General features: G+C 49.1%; 1 protein-coding gene across 1 annotated transcript in view; it reads right to left on the bottom strand.

Moving 5' to 3' along the window:
* The window catches only part of LOC142135144 (maestro heat-like repeat-containing protein family member 1), a 75,668-nt gene extending 49,916 nt beyond the window's left edge, over positions 1–25,752 (bottom strand). Inside the window, 14 exon segments of the mRNA XM_075194573.1 lie at positions 129–230; positions 1,031–1,153; positions 4,662–4,735; positions 5,171–5,284; positions 8,330–8,408; positions 8,672–8,764; positions 9,057–9,197; positions 15,959–16,110; positions 16,212–16,310; positions 18,542–18,704; positions 19,822–19,953; positions 20,517–20,662; positions 21,581–22,014; positions 25,661–25,752. Coding sequence (XP_075050674.1) covers positions 129–230; positions 1,031–1,153; positions 4,662–4,735; positions 5,171–5,284; positions 8,330–8,408; positions 8,672–8,764; positions 9,057–9,197; positions 15,959–16,110; positions 16,212–16,310; positions 18,542–18,704; positions 19,822–19,953; positions 20,517–20,662; positions 21,581–21,602 — 1,440 coding nt within the window. The 5' untranslated portion in view covers positions 21,603–22,014; positions 25,661–25,752.
* Positions 25,753–26,790: the final 1,038 nt, after the last annotated feature.

The following is a 26,790-nucleotide window of genomic DNA, read 5'->3' as shown; positions in this document are numbered from 1 at the left end:
CATGAGGTGACCATGTACAGTTGTCCATGTACAGTAACTGTGGCTTATAGAAGTCTGACCAGTATAAACTGATGCCCATCTGGTCAGCCCCTTCCTGATTGTCTCCCTTTCCCAGGCACAGGACTCACGTTCTGCATACAGTCCACCGTCGTGCTGATCAGGTACAGGGTGTTAATACTGATCCTCCGCACGGTCTCCTCCGTCACGTCCTCAGTTTCCTGCCGGCGCAGCTGAAGAGAAGAGGGGGCAGGAGGAACAGTCGGTTATTAATCCCACCACGAGGAGCCGATCGCACTAACTGGACAGAGATCCGAGCACTCGGCGCTGTGCGTATCGGCAGGAATAAATGTATATACATATTGCTGTAGGACTAATTGTACCAGTAAATCAGTAAATTATCACTTCTCTGAGCTCTTCCGTCTATTAAACTGAAGGGCTGGTAATCCTTACAGCTAAAACAGCTTGGGGCGTGGTCTAGTAAGGAGGGGAAGGGGTGCGATGTCAGTTCTGGAAAGGATGACTATAAGAGTGCCGGTAAGGAGGTGGCAGACACAGATCCCTACGTTTGCCTCCAGCCAGCAGTGAGAGATAATGTAATACAGTGGGGCGGATCCAATTCAGTGTAAAGCCCCGTTGGAGCCACGTGGGATGTTGGGTACATACACAGTGTAGCATACAGGATCACTTCATGCCAGGCTCCAATGGGACTTTACAGTGAATTGTCTAATCATATATATTCCCCCGAGCCAGACACAGATAAGCACAGAAAGTGACCCCTTAAAGTCAAGTTGTCTGGTCATCACTGGGCCCATCGATGGCGGGCAGGGAGCGGGGGCGTCGGTGACATGCGAGGGGGGGGGGGGCTCGTTGGCGACATGTGAGGGGGACGCGTCCATGACATGTAAATGTGTGTATATATCTATTCGACACAGCCATGTGCAGTTAATGTTAGGCGGTAAGGAAATGACTCAGGCTGATGTACAATAGACTAGACACGCGTGCTACATGTGTACGTAGGATGATGTCCTACCGAGGCGTCGGGTGACAGACAGCACAGCCGGATGATGTACTCCAGCATGACCTCTCCTCCGGCCTGTTCCAGGTATCCGTGGTGAGCCATGGAACTGATCAGCTGGACCATCGCTTTCCTCACCTGCCAGGAGACCACAACACACAGTAAGTAACCTGCAAACAACGTGTCTGCAAAATAAGGACTGAGGGAGCGGAGGTCATGTGACACATTCCTATTACCTGCACTGCAGAGCGCCACTGGAGGAGACTAGAAATTCATCCTCTCATCTTACAGCGCTGCCATCTCAATCACCAAACAAATATTCTTCAAATCTCTAATATCCACCCAATCATCTAACCCCCGTCGCCTCTTTGCCATGTTCTACTCACTTCTCTGCCCACCTGCACCATCTCCCTCACTGAAATAGGTGGCAAAATCATGGGCAAAGACAAAATGGACACCATTCGACAAGATATTTCCTCATGGTAAATTCCACTCACTCCACCCACCTTCACCTACACTCCACAATCCACCCCGAATTCATTCTGTCCAATAACTGAAGACGAAGTCTCTGCACTCATCTCACCCTACAACCTGTCCCCTCGACCCTCTTCCATCCCGACTACTCCACTCCCTCTCCTCCACCTCTAACTCACCTCTTCAACCTGTCTCTCTCCACTGGCACATTTCCATCCTCCTATAAACATGCGCTCATCTCACCTACTCTAAAGAAACCATCTCTCCATCCAGCCTCTCTCCAACTACCACCCTATTTTCTCCTCCCCTTGCTTACTGAGCGATTAGTGCACAAACAGGCTTTGAGAAAGTTCTGGTTGTACAGGATGAAATGCGTCAGTGACTCAGCATAGGACATGAGCTCCTTCATAAAGCTGGTCAGATAGGAACCTTTCATGTGGAACTATAATCCTGCTCCTCTCGTTTCTGGATAGACGTGAGTGGAGACGCACAGCGCTATCTATGCAGTGAGTATTGGAACTATACACTAGCGGGGGAAACCTGCGGATGATCGTTTAAGTTGGCTGCTTTTCAGACCCTCCGGAGGCCACGAGAAGTGGACTATTTACCAGTAAGAGAAGTTCCCTTTTTGTGTGTATGGTCCATTGATCTTTATTGTGGAAGCCTCAAAGGAGAGACATGAGTCCTACACATTGAAACATCCACTGAACACCTACTTGTTATATCAACAGATTATCCGTAGAGAATATCTCGGGATCGGTACTCCAATATACCATCATTACTTTGAGAATAAGTTGTTCTTGAATATATCATTGGAGGATTCCTGAAGAGAATTGTGTTGAAATTCAAAGTGTTTCAGGGACTTGTGCACCGACCATCATTTGCCAGTCATAGAAGCTTTCTTATTCCACATTGCTGCGTTTCTATAGATATTGTATATTTTTATTTGGATGTAATAAGTTCTTCTTTTTATTATTGGAACCAATTCTTTAGCTTCATTTTTAGATTTTATAGAGTGATTTTTATTATTGATGCACATACATCCCTACTCTTTACAGTGCTGTTCTTTTGTACATTTTTTTTGCTGATTAGTGTACAAACGTCTGTCTGACATTCTCGACTCTCGCGTCATTCTCGACTCTCGCGTCATTCTCGACTCTCTGCAATCAGAGAGCCCCCAACATTCTACTGAAACTGCTCTCACAGAAGTGATCAATGATCTACTTACTGCAAAGTCTAATGGGGATTTCTACATACACATTCTCCTGGACCTCTCTGCGGCTTTCACACTGTTGATCACCGTTTTCTCCTACACACCGTTCCCTCCATTGGCCTTCGTGACACAGTCCTTTCCTGGTTCACTTTCTACCTCTGGCACATCCTCCCCTCCACTCCCACTATCTGCTGGGGTCCCACAAGGCTCTGTTCTTGGCCCTTTACTTTTTTCATTGTACACCTCGTCTCTTGGGGCACTAATTCAGCCTCCAATACCACCTCTACGCTGATGACTCCCAAATCTATCTCCTTATGTACTATCTCATGTACTCTACTGTCTTTCAGGTATCTTCACATGGATGTCCCAACGCCACCTAAAGCTCAACATATCCAAAACAGAGCTTAGTTTCTTCCCTCCTATCAGAGTCACCACCTGCCCTCAAATCTCCCTCAATGTCAATAACTCCACAATTTCCTCAGTCTCCCGCTGCCTTGGTGTCACACTTGTCTCTGCTCTCTGCTTTATTCCTCACATCCAGACTCTCCCAGTCCTGTCGATTCCACCTTAAAAACATTGCTAGAATACGCCATATTCTTACTCTTATCCATTCTCTCATCATCTTTCGTCTTGACAGCAACCTCCTGCTATCTGGCATTCCTGACACCCATATATTCACCCTTCAATCCTAAATGCTGCTGCAAGACTGATCTTCCTCGCTCAACGCTTCACATCTGCTGCACCACTCCTCAAATCCCTACACTGGCTCCCTGTGTCCTTCAGAATCAAATTCAAATTACTCACCCTTACCTACAAAGCCCCCAACAACTCTACCCCTGTATACATCTTAAATCTCATATCAATATATTCTTTCCTCTAGATCTACCTCTGACCTGCACCTTGTCTCGTTTCTGGTAACCACCTCTCACTCCCGCCTACAAGACTTCTCCGTGCTGCTTCTACCTTATGGAATTCCCTACCAGGCTCGCGCAGACTTTCCCACAGCCTTCAAATTTTAAACGCTCTCTGAAAATCCATCTCTTTTTTAGAGGTGACCTTATCCTTGATAACACTATTCACATTAATGCACCCTCACAACTATCCCAATCTCCACTCTGAGCCACACTCACTCCTTTTGTTTCAGCTGTGCCCTCTCCCACTTAGAATGTAAGCTCTCTAAGGAGCAGGGTCCTCCATACCCTTTGATCTCATGTCTGTAGAGCGCTGCGGAGCACTGTGGCGCCCTACTACTACTACTACTACTACTACTTGTAGTCAGAACTAAATGCTCCACCAAGCAGCAGCTTCCCGGGAGACATCCGGAACAGCAGGAGAGAGACAGAAGATGCATAAGAATCTGACCGTTATTTTGGTGGAAGCAAGGGAGGCATGGTTTGGTCAGGGGGTGGGAGCGGGTCCCAGCCAGACACTCCCTTCCAAACATGTCTCCCCTCTACAGCGGAGGCCGTCCCTCACAAAGTACAAAAACAAAATACAAACATGAAATACTACAAGTAATAGCAAAAGGCCCCGGAGGAGGAGGATACACTGACTGCGACTCCCACCGCCGAAGGAGGAATCCGGCCAATGCTTAAATCTCAAGGCCTGTCCAGCATGAAGTTCCAGGACACTACATTCTATAAGGGCATACAAACAAGACAATAACACTGTGTTAGGGTGTAACCAGCACCTCCAACCAACAGACAGCAGCTAGTGTGGAACGTGGAGCCAGCCCTCTCCTTCCAACTCCTTATTGGAGTACTGGAGTAATGGGCCGACTATGTTAGAGACCAGAGGTCCACGTGCCGAGTGTTGTAGGTTACAGAAATACATCACAGGTGACACAAGCCGGTCACACATCGGACGTATTGTAACGCAATATAGAAGTGACAAACACGCACTCGCTCCTGTGACAGATGGACAGTGATGGGAGAGTTGTGGCAGGTCCCTGACACTTACCCTGTTGCTGCCATCTTGAAGGGGATATCTCACAGCAGATAGAATCAACGGTTTCTTCACTTCCATCAACGATACTGAAACCAAGACACAAACTGCAGTCAACAAACAAATTACAGTCTATGATACTGGAAGCTACTCCATGTCCCGTCTCCGGTATAAATCTACTACGGGTGATGTCAGATGAGCAACTAATCACCTAATACCGAACGGGACTCTAGCGGGAAACGCCGAGCCCCCCGGCACTGCTACGTATCTGTGCGTCACACGCCAAGCACAATAATACTCTACACGACCAGGGCTCTGAGGCAAGTGGCTCTACAAGGGGGACATGCAGGATCGCTCACCGCTAAAGCCCCAATAGTACAGACTCGACCACCCCGGCGCCTCAGACAGATTTACAAGTCATTTCCACCTAGATGGCCGAGACCAATTCACAAACCTCATGTATCAGAGAGAAGAGAGGACATTACAGAACTATGTGATACAGGGTAACGTATAGAACCACTCACCAGCAGAGTTGATGACTTGCTTCATGATTATCAGGGTCCCGACACGCATTTTGGGGTTATTTGTCTCTAGTTTTGGGAGCAGGAATGACAGCAAATGGTCTGGAAACTTGGAGGCTGCAAAACGGAACAAACTAATAACACAAATGTGACTGTACATACACCAGGATACAGCGCAATATGAGGATATAACGCAGGGACAGCAGTGTGACTGTACATACACCGGGATACAGCGCGATATGAGGATATAACACAGGGACAGCAGTGTGACTGTACATACACCGGGATACAGCGCAATATGAGGATATAACGCAGGGACAGCAGTGTGACTGTACATACACCGGGATACAGCGCAATATGAGGATATAACGCAGGGACAGCAGTGTGACTGTACATACACCGGGATACAGCGCGATATGAGGATATAACACAGGGACAGCAGTGTGACTGTACATACACCAGGATACAGCGCGATATGAGGATATAACACAGGGACAGCAGTGTGACTGTACATACACCGGGAGACACAGGAATGTACCAGGATACAGCGCGATATGAGGATATAACGCAGGGACAGCAGTGTGACTGTACATACACCGGGATACAGCGCGATATGAGGATATAACGCAGGGACAGCAGTGTGACTGTACATACACCGGGAGACACAGGAATGTACCAGGGTACAGCGCGATATGAGGATATAACGCAGGGACAGCAGTGTGACTGTACATACACCGGGATACAGCGCAATATGAGGATATAACGCAGGGACAGCAGTGTGACTGTACATACACCGGGATACAGCGCAATATGAGGATATAACACAGGGACAGCAGTGTGACTGTACATACACCGGGATACAGCGCGATATGAGGATATAACACAGGGACAGCAGTGTGACTGTACATACACCGGGATACAGCGCGATATGAGGATATAACGCAGGGACAGCAGTGTGACTGTACATACACCGGGATACAGCGCAATATGAGGATATAACACAGGGACAGCAGTGTGACTGTACATACACCGGGATACAGCGCGATATGAGGATATAACGCAGGGACAGCAGTGTGACTGTACATACACCGGGATACAGCGCAATATGAGGATATAACACAGGGACAGCAGTGTGACTGTACATACACCGGGATACAGCGCGATATGAGGATATAACGCAGGGACAGCAGTGTGACTGTACATACACCGGGATACAGCGCGATATGAGGATATAACACAGGGACAGCAGTGTGACTGTACATACACCGGGATACAGCGCAATATGAGGATATAACACAGGGACAGCAGTGTGACTGTACATACACCGGGATACAGCGCGATATGAGGATATAACACAGAGACAGCAGTGTGACTGTACATACACCGGGATACAGCGCGATATGAGGATATAACACAGAGACAGCAGTGTGACTGTACATACACCGGGATACAGCGCGATATGAGGATATAACGCAGGGACAGCAGTGTGACTGTACATACACCGGGAGACACAGGAATGTACCAGGGTACAGCGTGATATGAGGATATAACACAGGGACAGCAGTGTGACTGTACATACACCGGGATACAGCGCGATATGAGGATATAACACAGAGACAGCAGTGTGACTGTACATACACCGGGAGACAGCGCGATATGAGGATATAACGCAGGGACAGCAGTGTGACTGTACATACACCGGGATACAGCGCAATATGAGGATATAACGCAGGGACAGCAGTGTGACTGTACATACACCAGGAGACAGCGCGATATGAGGATATAACACAGGGACAGCAGTGTGACTGTACATACACCGGGATACAGCGCGATATGAGGATATAACACAGGGACAGCAGTGTGACTGTACATACACCGGGAGACACAGGAATGTACCAGGGTACAGCGCGATATGAGGATATAACACAGGGACAGCAGTGTGACTGTACATACACCGGGAGACACAGGAATGTACCAGGGTACAGCGCGATATGAGGATATAACGCAGGGACAGCAGTGTGACTGTACATACACCGGGAGACACAGGAATGTACCAGGGTACAGCGCGATATGAGGATATAACGCAGGGACAGCAGTGTGACTGTACATACACCGGGAGACACAGGAATGTACCAGGGTACAGCGCGATATGAGGATATAACACAGGGACAGCAGTGTGACTGTACATACACCGGGAGACACAGGAATGTACCAGGGTACAGCGTGATATGAGGATATAACACAGGGACAGCAGTGTGACTGTACATACACCGGGATACAGCGCGATATGAGGATATAACGCAGGGACGGCAGTGTGACTGTACATACACCGGGATACAGCGCAATATGAGGATATAACGCAGGGACAGCAGTGTGACTGTACATACACCGGGATACAGCGCGATATGAGGATATAACACAGGGACAGCAGTGTGACTGTACATACACCGGGATACAGCGTGATATGAGGATATAACGCAGGGACAGCAGTGTGACTGTACATACACCGGGAGACACAGGAATGTACCAGGGTACAGCGCGATATGAGGATATAACACAGGGACAGCAGTGTGACTGTACATACACCGGGAGACACAGGAATGTACCAGGGTACAGCGTGATATGAGGATATAACACAGGGACAGCAGTGTGACTGTACATACACCGGGAGACACAGGAATGTACCAGGGTACAGCGCGATATGAGGATATAACACAGGGACAGCAGTGTGACTGTACATACACCGGGATACAGCGCGATATGAGGATATAACGCAGGGACAGCAGTGTGACTGTACATACACCGGGAGACACAGGAATGTACCAGGGTACAGCGTGATATGAGGATATAACGCAGGGACAGCAGTGTGACTGTACATACACCGGGAGACACAGGAATAAAAACAGATACAGCGCGATATGGTAGTAAGAAAATAGTCATTATACATTCATTAAAATACTAATAAATGATAACTATGTTACTAAGTGACGCTGTTCTATTGCTGACTGAGATTTCGTTTTAACGCCACACAAAAGTTTATATGGCCACTCCCATTAATAAGAAACATGGTCTATGTGCCCCCTATACAGACATGACACCAGTGTATGGATCGGATAGTTATAACCTCAATCAGCGGAGCGGAGAATCAATCACCCGTCTTACCCAGAACTGTGAAACAGCGCAGAGCCTCGTTCTGGTTTCTCACCATCATCGGAGAGGAGGATTCCAGGGAGGAGCAGAGCTGGGCGGGAATAAAGTTACATTACAAGAGGGAAGAAAGAGAAACATGGCGGCCAAAGCGCTCAACCCACCGATCAGACCAATGTCCTGCAGCGGCTGCTCAGACAGGAAGCGTTATTAGTTTAATCTACATAAGGATCTGATTACGTGCAAGATACACCCAGAAATTCCCCCTTCCCCATCACATTATTAGACTGTAACGGGTGTGATAGACTAATGTCCAGTAACACCTGGATATACAGGTTGGAATAATGGTGAGGTCACCTGGGAGTGTAAGGCCGCGAGTATGGATTCCATCTGAGGCTCCAGCGTACGACTTCCATTCGCCACTGAACTCTCCAAGATCTGACAGAAGCTCTGACAAAGTAACACAAACCGGGAGATAACAAATCCGCCCGTTACAGGCAGACAAACTAAATATACTTTTTAATTATTCCACAAAAGTATATTAAAAAAAAATAATAAAATAAATAGATCTCACACTGAGCGTATGAGGAACACAGGTAATTATCCAGTTTGCCACCAGCAACTCCTATTTCAGCGCATGTTGTCGTTTCATCAAGGTCATTACGCTTAATGTGCCTCATGGTCTCCTGTACATTACCCAGAATGCACTGCACTGTCAGCCACACCCGGTACAATACCTCACCTTAGTCACATAGAAAGAGTCAACGTTCTTCTTGTAGAGAGACAGAATCCCTGAGACCAGGCGCGGGAGCTGCTCTTCCAGTCTCTCATTTGGAAGTAAGTGACTCATAGGACCCAGAGCTTCCACGACGGCGAGTCTGACCTGCGGAGAGAGGAGAAGGGGGCTTATTATACGAAACCACCGCGGATCTGACCTGCGGAGAGAGGGGCTTATTCTATAAGACCACCGCGGATCTGACCTGCGGAGAGAGGGGCTTATTATACGAAACCACCGCGGATCTGACCTGCGGAGAGAGGGGCTTATTCTATAAGACCACCACGGATCTGACCTGCGGAGAGAGGGGCTTATTCTATAAGACCACAGCAGGTCTGACCTGTGGAGAGAGGGGCTTATTCTATAAGACCACAGCGAGTCTGACCTGCGGAGAGAGGGGCTTATTATACAAAACCACCGCGGATCTGACCTGCGGAGAGAGGAGAAGGGGCTTATTATACAAAACCACCGCGGATCTGACCTGCGGAGAGAGGGGCTTATTATACGAAACCACCGCGGATCTGACCTGCGGAGAGAGGGGCTTATTCTATAAGACCACAGCGAGTCTGACCTGCGGAGAGAGGGGCTTATTATACAAAACCACCGCGGATCTGACCTGCGGAGAGAGGAGAAGGGGCTTATTATACAAAACCACCGCGGATCTGACCTGCGGAGAGAGGGGCTTATTCTATAAGACCACAGCGAGTCTGACCTGCGGAGAGAGGGGCTTATTATACAAAACCACTGCGGATCTGACCTGCGGAGAGAGGGGCTTATTATACAAAACCACCGCGGATCTGACCTGCGGAGAGAGGGGCTTATTCTATAAGACCACAGCGAGTCTGACCTGCGGAGAGAGGGGCTTATTATACAAAACCACTGCGGATCTGACCTGCGGAGAGAGGGGCTTATTATACGAAACCACCGCGGATCTGACCTGCGGAGAGAGGGGCTTATTCTATAAGACCACAGCGAGTCTGACCTGCGGAGAGAGGGGCTTATTATACAAAACCACTGCGGATCTGACCTGCGGAGAGAGGGGCTTATTATACAAAACCACCGCGGATCTGACCTGCGGAGAGAGGGGCTTATTCTATAAGACCACAGCGAGTCTGACCTGCGGAGAGAGGGGCTTATTATACAAAACCACCGCGGATCTGACCTGCGGAGAGAGGGGCTTATTATACGAAACCACCGCGGATCTGACCTGCGGAGAGTGGGGCTTATTCTATAAGACCACCACGGATCTGACCTGCGGAGAGAGGAGAAGGGGCTTATTATACAAAACCACCGCGGATCTGACCTGCGGAGAGAGGGGCTTATTATACGAAACCACCGCGGATCTGACCTGCGGAGAGAGGGGCTTATTCTATAAGACCACTGCGGATCTGACCTGCGGAGAGAGGAGAAGGGGACTTATTATACAAAACCACCGCGGATCTGACCTGCGGAGAGAGGGGCTTATACAAAACCACCGCGGATCTGACCTGCGGAGAGAGGGGCTTATTATACAAAACCACCGCGGATCTGACCTGCGGAGAGAGGAGAAGGGGGCTTATTATACAAAACCAACGCGGATCTGACCTGCGGAGAGAGGGGCTTATTATACAAAACCACCGCGGATCTGACCTGCGGAGAGAGGGGCTTATTCTATAAGACCACCGCGGATCTGACCTGCGGAGAGAGGGGCTTATTTTATAAGACCACCACGGATCTGACCTACGGAGAGAGGAGCTTATACAAAACCACCACGGATCTGACCTGCGGAGAGAGGGGCTTATTATACAAAACCACTGCGGATCTGACCTGCGGAGAGAGGGGCTTATTATACAAAACCACCACGGATCTGACCTGCGGAGAGAGGGGCTTATTATACAAAACCACCGCGGATCTGACCTGCGGAGAGAGGGGCTTATTATACAAAACCACCGCGGATCTGACCTGCGGAGAGAGGGGCTTATTATACAAAACCACCGCGGATCTGACCTGCGGAGAGAGGGGCTTATTCCATAAGACCACAGCGAGTCTGACCTGCGGAGAGAGGGGCTTATTCTATAAGACCACAGCGAGTCTGACCTGCGGAGAGAGGAGAAGGGGCTTATTATACAAAACCACCGCGGATCTGACCTGCGGAGAGAGGGGCTTATTCTATAAGACCACAGCGAGTCTGACCTGCGGAGAGAGGGGCTTATTATACAAAACCACCGCGGATCTGACCTGCGGAGAGAGGGGCTTATTATACAAAACCACCGCGGATCTGACCTGCGGAGAGAGGGGCTTATTATACAAAACCACTGCGGATCTGACCTGCGGAGAGAGGCGCTTATTATACAAAACCACTGCGGATCTGACCTGCGGAGAGAGGGGCTTATTATACAAAACCACCGCGGACCTGACCTGTGGAGAGAGGGGCTTATTCTATAAGACCACTGCGGATCTGACCTGCGGAGAGAGGGGCTTATTATACAAAACCACCGCGGATCTGACCTGCGGAGAGAGGGGCTTATTATACAAAACCACTGCGGATCTGACCTGCGGAGAGAGGGGCTTATTATACAAAACCACCGCGGATCTGACCTGCGGAGAGAGGGGCTTATTATACAAAACCACCGCGGATCTGACCTGCGGAGAGAGGGGCTTATTCTATAAGACCACCGCGGATCTGACCTGCGGAGAGAGGAGAAGGGGCTTATTATACAAAACCACCGCGGATCTGACCTGCGGAGAGAGGAGAAGGGGCTTATTATACAAAACCACCGCGGATCTGACCTGCGGAGAGAGGGGCTTATTATACAAAACCACTGCGGATCTGACCTGCGGAGAGAGGGGCTTATTATACAAAACCACTGCGGATCTGACCTGCGGAGAGAGGGGCTTATTATACAAAACCACTGCGGATCTGACCTGCGGAGAGAGGGGCTTATTCTATAAGACCACCGCGGATCTGACCTGCGGAGAGAGGGGCTTATTATACAAAACCACCGCGGATCTGACCTGTGGAGAGAGGGGCTTATTCTATAAGACCACTGCGGATCTGACCTGCGGAGAGAGGGGCTTATTCTAAAAGATCACAGCGAGTCTGACCTGCGGAGAGAGGGGCTTATTCTATAAGACCACCGCGGATCTGACCTGCGGAGAGAGGGGCTTATTATACAAAACCACCGCGGATCTGACCTGCGGAGAGAGGGGCTTATTATACAAAACCACCGCGGATCTGACCTGCGGAGAGAGGGGCTTATTATACAAAACCACTGCGGATCTGACCTGCGGAGAGAGGGGCTTATTCTATAAGATCACAGCGAGTCTGACCTGCGGAGAGAGGGGCTTATTCTATAAGACCACCGCGGATCTGACCTGCGGAGAGAGGGGCTTATTATACAAAACCACCGCGGATCTGACCTGCGGAGAGAGGGGCTTATTATACAAAACCACTGCGGATCTGACCTGCGGAGAGAGGGGCTTATTCTATAAGATCACAGCGAGTGACCTGCGGAGAGAGGGGCTTATTCTATAAGACCACTGCGGATCTGACCTGCGGAGAGAGGGGCTTATTATACAAAACCACCGCGGATCTGACCTGTGGAGAGAGGGGCTTATTCTATAAGACCACAGCGAGTCTGACCTGCGGAGAGAGGGGCTTATTCTATAAGACCACAGCAGGTCTGACCTGTGGAGAGAGGGGCTTATTCTATAAGACCACAGCGAGTCTGACCTGCGGAGAGAGGGGCTTATTCTATTAGACCACAGCGAGTCTGACCTGCGGAGAGAGGGGCTTATTCTATAAGACCACAGCGAGTCTGACCTGCGGAGAGAGGGGAGTGCGGCTTATTCTAATAGTGACCTGTCAGAGCTCGAACCCTTCATGTGTCTGTACATGTTTCATGCTTTGCATACACGCAGTGATACTCAGTCATACTGGGCAATCAAAGCCAAAACTTGCGCTAAATAGGATAAAAACAGTCAACATTTGTACAACACAGATTTTCTTCTAAGAAAATGTCTGAACAGACAAACTCAGCTTCTAATAAAGCTACAATCATACAACAGTGTTCATGGATAGTAAAGCTGTATAATACATAGTATCAATGTGATTAGAAAGTGAGCTCTTCAGACCACAGATAATAAGTGGCAGTGACCAGGAATAACAGCGTATATAATGCTCTGTTCTCATTCTGTCAGCTGGGAATAGTGGGATATGTTTGTGACAATTATGTAAACTCCTCTGAGAACGATTGACAATAAATTTAACGTTGATTTTCTCTTAAATGATATTGTCCCATCACTCAACTGTCCATCACCATCATCAGTTATTTATATAGCGCCACTAATTCCGCAGTGTTGTACAGAGAACTCACTCGCATCAGTCAGTCCCTGTCCGTATGGGGCTTACAGTCTAAATTCCCTAATATACACACACACACACACACACACACACACACACACACACACAGACAGACAGACAGACTAGGGTCAATTTGTTAGCAGCCAATTAACCTACCAGTATGTTTTTGGAGTGTGGAAGGAAACCAGAGCACCCGGAGGAAACACACGCAAACACAAGGAGAACATATAAACTCCACACAGATACGGCCATGATCGGGAATTGAACTCATGACTCCAATGCTGTGAGGCATAAGTGCTAACCACTGAGCCACCGTGCTGCCCAGGATCAGATTCAATGTTACTCTGAGTATTAACTCAGATTTCAGCATAACTAGAACTTCTTCCCATACGGAATTAGTGGCACTATATAAATAAATGATGATACAATCTATTACGGTATACTCTAGTACGGTATACTCTCAGCTATTCCCAACAAGTAGGCTTTCATCTAATTAAAGTCTCTCTTAAGGAAGACATTTTTAACAGATTTGTTAATTCTCACAAAGACTTAAACCTCTTGGTCTCTTGTTTGTATCCTCCTGGTACTTCCTGTTGATGGTTTACCCTTCCCAAAGTCTGGGGATCCTTCAGAACCGCATCTAAGAAACTATTCTTGCATCCTTTGTTTCTTAATAATTTTATATTCAGTATATTTATATACATCCGTGTAACCTGTCCACATCTGTGGGGAGTTGTCAAACAGATAAGGGGTTAATCCTTTCCATTAGACATATGTGCTATAATCAGAATATATTCTGTATTCAGGCCCAGGAAGAAACCACAAGCCTGGGAAGAGAAACGCGTCAAGGATGCGATCTGTTCACTTGTAAGGCTGGATCCACGGGCCGGACTCACCTACTGGATTAATACAACAGCGCTGTCCTCTGTGTTCTTTTTTATATATTTTTTGGTTTATGGAGTTCACCATCATATGAAGCAAATTAAAAGTGGATGTCTGAAGTGTACAGAGATCCCGATAAGGAGACATAATACAGGCTATTTACACACATGTATCTCGGGTGAGCTCCACTGCTGTGATAAGGTCATCATGGGATATATAAGAAGATTCTAAAGTATTAATCCACTATGTGAGTGCGGTTGGATTACTCGGGTGTTGTTCATGAAAAAGCAATATTGCACTATTTTCTTTTTTATACCGTTATATGAGATCTTCATCCGTATATGGAGCAGAGACGTAAGACACATAATACACAAGTGGGTGTGCCTATAAAGAGTTGAATTAGTCGATTAAGAATGGAGATACCTCACTAGGCGGAGCCTTTATCTTTTTAGTTTCTAGATTCTAGAACCTGGAAACTAACCTTAATATAAGAAGAGCACTGTGTACTGCGACACTGCTGTAGAGGAATTAAGGACATATTTTCGTCCAGATATTACTATATAGATTTTTTATATATGATTTTACAACTAGTAGAATTTGAGCACCGATTGCTGGTGTCATATATATATATATATTCACAGCATGGTATTATACGGTTATACAACGTATTTGCAATGATAGATTATTAATTTAGGAAATATAGCTTAATGAAAGGGTATTAGCTGATAATCTGGTTGACATTATTTTTATATTTAGCACACATCAAGTTTGTGATTTCGGTATTGATATGAGCCAGTAATCCTGTAATACAGCATTTTGTGCTATATTTCAGACACAGATTGTTATATTGGTGCAATGGTCTAGTTATAGGTCATCACTGCACTAATTATCATGTTTCCTGAGCTAGCTCTGCACTGGCGCTGCCCCGATCCCGCAGCTGAATCAACGTTAGGAGATGGTCCAGGCGCTTGCTAGAAGTTCCCTGAATCCTTCTTCACAACTATTGAACCTCTCTCCTTGAAGTTCTTAATGATCCGATAAATCGTTGATTTAGGTGCAATCTTACTAGCAGCAATATCCTGTGAAGCCCTTTTTGTGCAAAGCAATGATGACTGCCTGTGTTTCCTTGCAGATAACCATGGTTAAAAGAGGAAGAATAATGATTTCAAGTACCACCCTCCTTTTAAAGCTTACAGTCTGTTATTCTAACTCAATTAGCATGACAGAGTGATCTCCAGCCTTGTCCTGGCCGACACTCTGACCTGTGTTAACGAGAGAATCACTGACCTGATGTCAGCTGGTCCTTTTGTGTCAGGGCTGAAATGCAGTGGAAATGTTGTATTTGTGATAAAGTTCATTGTCATGGCAAAGAGGGACTTTGAAATTAATTGCAATACATCTGATCACTCTTCATAACATTCTGGAGTATATGCAAATTGTCATCATAAAAACTGAGGCATTCTCAAAACTTTTGGCCATGACTGTAGAGGACGCAGACAGTGATCACCAACCAGCCGCCATGATACCTGGGATGGGGAAGGACAGGGAGCGAAGTCTTCTACAGACAGGACAATACAGAGGACCAACGAGATAAGTAATACACTATATGAACACAGCCATTGTTTCCCTGGGGCGGCAGCCTTACCTTGGAGTCTCGGTTCTGGAGCCAGTTATTAAACAGGACATCGTAGGCGCTGAACAGGTCGCTGGAGAAGGTGTCTTTCCTCACTGTGGGGTCAGGAGCCTTGTCCAGGTTAGCCAGATATTCCTGGATGCCCTCACTGAAGTGCTGCAGGGCTGCAGAACGGAGGAGGATGTTATCTTATACACTAGTAGAGCAACGGAGCCAGCCAGTGATAATTATTATACAAGCAGCATCAATTACTCTGTACACTCACCCACACAGAACACGGCTTTCATCGGGTCCTGCTTAGCCATCGCCAACATCGGCAGCATCGTCCCCAGGACGGAGTTCAGGAAGGGAACCATCCCAAAGACTAAAAAGGAGATAAGGTATCAGAGTAACAGTACCCTCCTATCCCACGTACTACAGGAGATCGGGTATCAGAGTAACAGTACCCTCCTATCCCACGTACTACAGGAGATCAGGTATCAGAGTAACAGTACCCTCCTATCCCACGTACTACAGGAGATCTGGTATCAGAGTAACAGTACCCTCCTACCCCACGTACTACAGGAGATCGGGTATCAGAGTAACAGTACCCTCCTATCCCACGTACTACAGGAGAGCGAGTATCAGAGTAACAGTACCCTCCTACCTCACGTACTACAGGAGATCTGGTATCAGAGTAACAGTACCCTCCTATCCCACGTACTACAGGAGAGCGAGTATCAGAGTAACAGTACCCTCCTACCCCACGTACTACAGGAGATCAGGTATCAGAGTAACAGTACCCTCCTATCCCACGTACTACAGGAGAGCGAGTATCAGAGTAACAGTACCCTCCTACCCCACGTACTACAGGAGATCTGGTATCAGAGTAACAGTACCCTCCTATCCCACGTACTACAGGAGAGCGAGTATCAGAGTAACAGTACCCTCCTACCCCACGTACTACAGGAGATCAGGTATCAGAGTAACAGTACCCTCCTATCCCACGTACTACAGGAGAGCGAGTATCAGAGTAACAGTACCCTCCTATCCCACGTACTACAGGAGAGCGAGTATCAGAGTAACAGTACCCTCCTACCCCACGTACTACAGGAGATCAGGTATCAGAGTAACAGTACCCTCCTACCCCACGTACTACAGGAGATCAGGTATCAGAGTAACAGTACCCTCCTACCCCACGTACTAGAGGAGATCGGGTATCAGAGTAACAGTACCCTCCTATCCCACGTACTACAGGAGATCAGGTATCAGAGTAACAGTACCCTCCTACCCCACGTACTACAGGAGATCGGGTATCAGAGTAACAGTACCCTCCTATCCCACGTACTACAGGAGAGCGAGTATCAGAGTAACAGTACCCTCCTATCCCACGTACTACAGGAGAGCGAGTATCAGAGTAACAGTACCCTCCTATCCCACGTACTACAGGAGAGCGAGTATCAGAGTAACAGTACCCTCCTACCCCACGTACTACAGGAGATCAGGTATCAGAGTAACAGTACCCTCCTACCCCACGTACTACAGGAGATCAGGTATCAGAGTAACAGTACCCTCCTACCCCACGTACTAGAGGAGATCGGGTATCAGAGTAACAGTACCCTCCTATCTCACGTACTACAGGAGAGCGAGTATCATTAACAGTATCCTCCTACCCCACGTACTACAGGAGAGCGAGTATCAGTACTCTCCTATCTCACGTACTACGGGAGATCAGGTATCAGAGTAACAGTACCCTCCTACCCCACGTACTAGAGGAGATCGGGTATCAGAGTAACAGTACCCTCCTACCCCACGTACTACAGGAGATCAGGTATCAGAGTAACAGTACCCTCCTACCCCACGTACTAGAGGAGATCGGGTATCAGAGTAACAGTACCCTCCTACCCCACGTACTACAGGAGATCGAGTATCAGAGTAACAGTATCCTCCTATCCCACGTACTACTGGAGAGAATGAAGGGTAATATTTGTGGCTATGGGTTATAAGAGTATGGCTAAATTAAACCTCCAGTGTGCACTTAGCCTAACGGAGCCCAAATTCTTGTGGGAGGGGTTGTGGGGGCAGAAACGCCAGATTATTACACTAGATCTTACTTGGCACCATGGTGTGTTACATAGGACAGTGGATCCTAGACTTTCTCAGTTCAAGGCACCATTAGGATCCCTATAATTTTTTCAAGGCACCTCTAAGCCAAAATAATTACCAAGTAATCCTCCACCTTTCTTACCACCGGCCCTGGCAGCCCTGCGAGATTCCCACAGCGCACAGTGTGGGAAGCACTGACATAGGGTTTGATGGGCCCTCTCTGGACTGTGCTGTGTGGGAGTCTGTGCACACTTCTCCCATGAGTGGAACTTCCTCCTTACGTATCAACCATTAGGCGTACAGAGATATTTCACTTTATTCAGAGTCAAAAGGGTGGAAGACCTCACAGAAACATGAAGCCTAATGAGCCAGTCAGTATCTCAGACATGTTCTACCCTGGCTGCTCCGAGAATAATGATATATACGGGCTGAATGGAGTCTATCCTATAATTAGGGTGTTTTATTATGGATTTCACATTAAAGTAACAGAATAACGAACGTGGAACCTACCATTAGCCAAAGACAGGTTGGCCAACGTCTGCATGATGAAGAAATGTGGGAGGATCCCCGGCTGGAACTTGAGCAGAATCTCCTCCATGACGCTGTTAATGAAACTTCTTCCCACAGCGACGAGGACGCTACTGGCGGCCTGCTGCCATTCAAATACAATGTCCTGAGAGGTAGATAAACGGGGAACAATAATCAGACAACCCAATGTCCAATCATTCATTACAGGAAACACGGAGGTGGAAAGCATGGCAGAAGGAGATGAGCTTCCAGAGCACCACTAAACAGTCACCCGACGGCAGCGGTTTTCTGTTCTCTCCGCTGTCCTTAGTGACCAGAAGCCCAAAGATGTCAGAATAGTGCTCACAGCTCTCCAAGTCCAAAGTTACAATCGTGACTAGGTGACCCTACGCGTTTCGTCAGTGGAAACCTACTCAGGACCTCATCATGATAAGGACGCCTATTCACAGTCAGTCATCATGGATTTGAAGCCCTATTTCGTCATCATTGGGCTTCTGCACCCTAAGGAAGTTAATTGGACCAACGTCTCAACGCGGCCCCACACAGACTCAACACGTGTAACCACATATAATCTTATAGGATTTATCCAACTTGTTTTCTGATGGAATACGGACGCCACCAATTGCCTGTAACGAGGATAATTGATAAGACTGAAGTCAGCGGCACATGAAGAATATACCACAGTGACCACAATGTCTTCTCTAACGTACATGGGCTACTGGGTGGTCACCTCCGGACTTCTGTACATTATACACCTAGAGGTCCTACGTGGTCATTTCAGCTGCTGGTGTGGACAACACGGATCTATAGGAGCTCTGTGTATAGATAGGCAGAGCAAGCAGGGATTTACTTCATTCACAAACTACATATTCAAACAGGTTTCCCATTCAGACATAACGGCCATTCATTTGTATTTTCTGCTCCCTCTTGATTTATATACTTGTACCTCTGTTCTAGAGGGTTTTTGTTGCATTGTATTCATTATTTGATATTTTACAATGGATAGAATGTATTTATGATTACAGGGGAAACGTATGTATGTATGTATGTATGTATGTATGTATGTATGTATTCTCACTGGGATCCTGTCCATCATACATTCTGTGGGATCACTGAACAGATCCACCTAGATTGACACCTAAGCCTGATGCTCACACTGACACTAATGTCAGATATCCGGTGAACAACCCCTTGTGATCTCCCACCGGTGTCAGACCAGCATCAGATCCATCACTGAACAACCGGAGACAAGAGGCACCAACCTTAGACTTGGTCATCTCGTTGGACGCCAGCAGAATGACCATCTTGGCCGTGTCCTTGCTCAGCGAGGTCAGGTTGTTCTTGACCACGGTCTCCATGGCTCTCAGGATGATGGTGCGATGAACATAGGACAACTGGGGGAGAGAAGACGATGCCGGTAACTCACAACCATGACGAAGATCCATTGCTGAACCCTCAGAGGACGTCTGCACCATTTACTGCTCTGACCTTATATTGCCTCACCAGGATAGGGGCCACAGGGCCCCTGTAAGAAAATCATTTCATGCATTTCTATTGCCCCTGGTTAGTGAACACAAAGTACCTGAGCAGCATGTGTCTCTCACACGGACACGCTAAGAACATACAACGCTCATAGCTGAACTGAGAGCTGTGCAGACTACGCACTGCAGATCTGCACCTGTCACACAGACATACAAAGGAGACACGTTCTCTCAGGAATTAGCCACGTATGTTCTTTGTATGTTATATGTAATGGATCGGTCATACTGGAAATCTCCTTTTGGAGGATCAGTTAGATTCTATCACCCAACATGGAGAGTTCCCTCTCAGGACACCGTTACCAGCGAGTCGCTGCGCAGTGAGGCTCACACCATTATTACAGGTTATATCATGTTACAGACCGGTCTATCTACACTGTACTTACACACGGACAAGCAGGATATATGGAGGTCCTTACCTTGTCATGCTGGCGCAGGTAGGAATCACATGACTCCAGTATCTCCGCAGGGGCCGTCTCTCCCATGAAACACAACGAGTTGTAAATCTGCTCCTGCACCTCCAAATCTTTGTCCGTGGAGGCGTCCATGAGGGTTATCGCCAGTCCTGGCAGGAAGATAAACCACAACTGAACGTCCGCAGCACCTGTTAGTTTATACAGCGGAAGGGGGGTGCGGATCACTTGTACAGCTGCATCTACCGGAAGGCGGCTTCCAGATGAGCAAGGGGCAGAGAAGTTTCCCAAGATGCAGAAATGGGCAGAGATTTGGGCGTTTTGGAACAATCAGGTTTAAACAGGTGTTAATTTCGGACTACTTACTAACAGCAAACACTGTCTAATCCCCTCACATCGCACAGTCTGTGAGCGTGTAGCACAACAGTGCAAGAAGACGGGAATGTTACACTTAACGACAGTCACCCCAAAATAAATCCATCCCCCCATTACTTTCTTTTCAGCCCTATCACCCCTTTCTTCCAAGCGTAGGAGTTATGCAGATGGCCATGTTACCCTGGGAACGTATCATGTGATTAGGGAAACAGATCCCCCTTTATTCCTGGTCCCTAGAAGCATGTCAGACCGTATACAACAAAGGGACGTCTGGTGGAAACCCATACGGGGCAATAAGGAAAAAAAAATACCATGAAAAGACAACCCTGAAAACAAGAATATAAAATATACATGCGTTGCCTTTTTGACAAATCACCAAAACATTAGTTCTGGTCACGAAGAGGAAAAGGAACAAAACACTGAAATAATATTTGTAAATATATTTGGCCGAAACATCACATATTTTATAATATGGCCACAAGGGGGGCGCTGTTGTATTAAAGTTACAGCCTTTATTGTACACATCTAGCTGCCACATTGGGGGACATTCAGCCCAAGTGTCCCTGAATGGCTGAAGCAGTTCTAGGGGTCTGTGAGCTGAGCGACTCATCCAGACGTAATCTTAACCATTAAACTTGATCAAACTAAAACAAAAAGACTTTGAAGCAAAGCACAAGCTCCCAACCGCTACTTACGCTTCACGCTGGAGCTGGCCATTTTCCCAGCTCTTCACAGGTGTAGAATCTTCTACTGAGCAATGTCCACCTTGGATCAGGTTCTGCAGTAGTCCAGGAGACAGTTATTATTGCAATGGATATGGGATTTGGTGCTTCAAATTAGATGTGTCCCCCGTGGAGCCATATCCATGGGATGTCACAGCGTTCCACGGGCCAGTGCTGCGCCTCTAGGCAGAACATTATCGAGGAGTCCCCGTAACGTGCACTCAGAACCTCTCTCCAGAAGACTGGACACAAATACAAATATAAGATCCGCCCCTGAAGGTAATCCTTTCTGGAGAGAAACAGCGTTCCTGCTTTGAAGAATCCCAGAACGGTTGAGATACTAGGAAGAATGGCAGCACTGTCAACTCCAGTCATAAAACGGGGAAGCAGAGATCAAATTTTATTTCCTGTGATTGTAGAGAGAGAAGCATTAACTTAATGGTCAATCACCAACTTCTTGTACTCACTACCATAATGGTCGCCTATCACCTACATCTCACGATGAGACATACCTCCCCTCTTCACCCGCTACTAACTCCCTCATCTCCTGGTGACGGATCCTCTGCCACCAGCACCCGCTTCTAATGACTTCCACCTTCCTGGTGACATGTGACCTTACCACACACTCATGCAGCACCACTGATGATTCATCCTTATTTGTTGACATGTAAATAAGATGCACATGACAGAACACAATCTAAACAGGCTGAAAGTTCTGTGTAGAGTAATATTTTTCAAAAGAGACTGATGTATAGAAAGTGGTCGCTTCTCACTGAGAAGGGGGAAAAAAGCCTCAGGGGATAAAAACAAAAGTGCACGATCTGCAAAGGCAACAAGTTCTACAATACTTACTGCTGACAACATGATCTTAATAACAGAATATGAGCAAGTAATGGACGAGAGCCAGCAGAGGAGGTTAATTATACAGAACAGGAACGGCATAAATCATCATAATGTCAGAGTACAGAGCAGAAGGAGAGGGGCAGAGTACCAGGCTGGAGAAACTGATAAACTGTGCACAATACAGTTACCAATGTACATGGTGGGGGGTCACAGGTACATGAAGGGAGGGGGCATGAGGTGCCGGGGGGAGGGGGCATGAGGTGCCGGGGCAGGGGGGGGGGGGGGGGGGGGGGGGAGTGAGGTTCTGTGGAGAATCAGAGGTAGACATTGGGATGTGTGTTACATGGAAGAGAACAGACGTGGAGATAGTTATGGTTTCTGTGGGGCCTAACAAACTGCCAGTGTCACCCCAAGATACTGCACCCAGCAATAAATGAACAAGTAGACATTGATTTAATTGTAAGTTGAGAACCAGATTCATTTTGTTTGTTTTTCATCAATTGCAGAATAAAACACCACATGTATAAATGTGCAGCATCTGCATGATGTTATCACACATGGATCAGAATATCTCATGATTCCAGCACCCGGCTGTTCTGGGGGCCCCACCCAGTACTAACATCTGGCCACTCAGTGTACATGTATATATACATACACAGGGCAGGTGAGCAGCAGTTTGCCCAGGTAGGAGGATGAGCAGGGGAGTAACGTGGCTTCTGGTGACCACGGAGAATTTGCAAAAAAATTCATTTCCTTCAATGGAGGAACATTGTTGTGAGAAGATAATGATGTGGACAGGGAGCATTATATGACATGTGGAGGCACAGCTGGCAGACTCCTCCTATACAGACAGCCCCCTCACTCTCAGTACGCCCGCAACGCAGACAGCCCCCTCACTCTTAGGACGCCCGCAACGCAGACAGCCCCCTCACTCTCAGGACGGGTGTAATACAGACAGCCCCCTCACTCTCAGGACGCCCGCAACGCAGACAGCCCCCTCACTCTCAGGACGGGTGTAATACAGACAGCCCCCTCACTCTCAGGACGGGTGTAATACAGACAGCCCCCTCACTCTCAGGACGCCCGCAACGCAGACAGCCCCCTCACTCTTAGGACGCCCGCAACGCAGACAGTCCCCTCACTCTCAGGACGGGTGTAATACAGACAGCCCCCTCACTCTCAGGACGCCCGCAACGCAGACAGCCCCTTCACTCTCAGGACGGGTGTAATACAGACAGCCCCCTCACTCTCAGGACGCCCGCAACGCAGACAGCCCCCTCACTCTCAGGACGGGTGTAATACAGACAGTCTCCTCACTCTCAGGACGCCCGCAATGCAGACAGCCCCCTCACTCTCAGTACGCCCGCAACGCAGACAGCCCCCTCACTCTTAGGACGCCCGCAACGCAGACAGTCCCCTCACTCTCAGGACGCCCGCAACACAGACAGCCCCCTCACTCTCAGGACGCCCGCAACGCAGACAGCCCCCTCACTCTCAGGACGGGTGTAATACAGACAGCCCCCTCACTCTCAGGACGCCCGCAAATCAGACAGCCCCCTCACTCTCAGGACGCGTGTAATACAGACAGCCCCCTCACTCTCAGGACGCCCGCAACACAGACAGCCCCCTCACTCTCAGGACGCGTGTAATACAGACAGCCCCCTCACTCTCAGGACGCCCGCAACACAGACAGCCCCCTCACTCTCGGGACGGGTGTAATACAGACAGCCCCCTCACTCTCAGGACGCCCGCAACGCAGACAGCCCCCTCACTCTCAGGACGCGTGTAATACAGACAGCCCCCTCACTCTCAGGACGCCTGCAACGCAGACAGCCCCCTCACTCTCAGGACGGGTGTAATACAGACAGCCCCCTCACTCTCAGGACGCGTGTAATATAGACAGTCTCCTCACTCTCAGGACGCCCGCAACACAGACAGTCCCCTCACTCTCAGGACGCCCGCAACACAGACAGTCCCCTCACTCTCAGGACGGGTGTAATACAGACAGCCCCCTCACTCTCAGGACGCCCGCAACTCAGACAGCCCCCTCACTCTCAGGACGGGTGTAATACAGACAGCCCCCTCACTCTCAGGACGCCCGCAACTCAGACAGCCCCCTCACTCTCAGGACGCGTGTAATACAGACAGCCCCCTCACTCTCAGGACGCCCGCAACACAGACAGCCCCCTCACTCTCAGGACGCGTGTAATACAGACAGCCCCCTCACTCTCAGGACGCGTGTAATACAGACAGCCCCCTCACTCTCAGGACGCCCGCAACACAGACAGCCCCCTCACTCTCGGGACGGGTGTAATACAGACAGCCCCCTCACTCTCAGGACGCCCGCAACGCAGACAGCCCCCTCACTCTCAGGACGCCTGCAACGCAGACAGCCCCCTCACTCTCAGGACGCCCGCAACGCAGACAGCCCCCTCACTCTCAGGACGCCCGCAACGCAGACAGCCCCCTCACTCTCAGGACGCCCGCAACGCAGACAGCCCCCTCACTCTCAGGACGCCCGCAACGCAGACAGCCCCCTCACTCTCAGGACGCCCGCAACGCAGACAGCCCCCTCACTCTCAGGACGCCCGCAACGCAGACAGCCCCCTCCCTCTCAGGACGCCCGCAACGCAGACAGCCCCCTCCCTCTCAGGACGCCCGCAACGCAGACAGCCCCCTCCCTCTCAGGACGCGTGTAATACAGACAGCCCCCTCACTCTCAGGACGGGTGTAATACAGACAGCCCCCTCACTCTCAGGACGCGTGTAATACAGACAGCCCCCTCACTCTCAGGACGCGTGTAATACAGACAGTCCCCTCACTCTCAGGACGCGTGTAATACAGACAGCCCCCTCCCTCTCAGGACGCCCGCAACGCAGACAGCCCCCTCCCTCTCAGGACGCGTGTAATACAGACAGCCCCCTCACTCTCAGGACGCGTGTATGACATAAATTACAAGCACTGCACCAGGCAGCAACAATAACACAAAACCCCCATTCACATCACACATAAACAATTATCCACAGTACAAATGGCCTACACACAGCTATGTCTGCAATGCAACAAGTACAGTGCCAGCCCCCCGGGGGAATCTGGGACCGGTAGAACACGTGTTGCTGGAGAATCCAGCTCTATTATCTGCACAGCACCCAGGCCCTACCCCCCCCTCCCCCACCCCAACACACAGGTCCCCTACAGACAGCAGCTCACCCCTCTCACACAGTTAGGTCAGTGGCAGAGACATGTAGGAGGCAGCATCCTGTTAGCGGGTCCCCCAGAGCCCCTTGGAGGATGTGAAACTAACAGGTGGCTAAACCTGCAAATAATATTTATCCTGCCCCCCTCCCACAGCACTCACCCTGTGTATAATACACAGCACTCACCCTGTCAGTGCCCTCCACCAGCCCGTCACTGTCCTCCACTATATCCACCAGCCTCCTGTCACTGCCCCCAGTATTACCCCCCAGCCTCCTGTCACTGCCCCCAGTATTACCCCCCAGCCTCCTGTCACTGCCCCCAGTATTACCCCCCAGTCTCCTGTCACTGCCCCCAGTATTACTCCCCAGTCTCCTGTCACTGCCCCCAGTATTACTCCCCAGTCTCCTGTCACTGCCCCCAGTATTACTCCCCAGTCTCCTGTCACTGCCCCCAGTATTACTCCCCAGTCTCCTGTCACTGCCCCCAGTATTACTCCCCAGTCTCCTGTCACTACCCCCAGTATTACCCCCCAGCCTCCTGTCACTGCCCCCAGTATTACCCCCCCAGTCTCCTGTCACTGCCCCCAGTCTCCTGTCACTGCGCCAGTATTACCCCCCAGCCTCCTGTCACTGCCCCCAGTATTACCCCCCAGCCTCCTGTCACTGCCCCCAGTATTACCCCCCAGCCTCCTGTCACTGCCCCCAGTATTACCCCCCCAGTCTCCTGTCACTGCCCCCAGTCTCCTGTCACTGCCCCCAGTATTACCCCCCAGTCTCCTGTCACTGCCCCCAGTATTACCCCCCAGTCTCCTGTCACTGAACCCAGTATTACCCCCAGTCTCCTGTCACTGCTCCCAGTATTACTCCCAGCCTCCTGTCACTGCCCCCAGTATTACCCCCCAGTCTCCTGTCACTGAACCCAGTATTACCCCCCAGTCTCCTGTCACTGCTCCCAGTATTACCCCCCAGTCTCCTGTCACTGAACCCAGTATTACCCCCCAGTCTCCTGTCACTGTTCCCAGTATTACTCCCCAGCCTCCTGTCACTGCCCCCAGTATTACCCCCCAGTCTCCTGTCACTGAACCCAGTATTACCCCCCAGTCTCCTGTCACTGCCCCCAGTATTACCCCCCAGTCTCCTGTC

This window comes from Mixophyes fleayi, unplaced genomic scaffold, assembly GCF_038048845.1.
Source record: "Mixophyes fleayi isolate aMixFle1 unplaced genomic scaffold, aMixFle1.hap1 Scaffold_62, whole genome shotgun sequence".
NCBI lineage: Eukaryota > Metazoa > Chordata > Amphibia > Anura > Limnodynastidae > Mixophyes > Mixophyes fleayi.
Note: the sequence above shows the minus strand (reverse complement) of the source record. Positions and strands in the feature narration are given on the sequence as shown.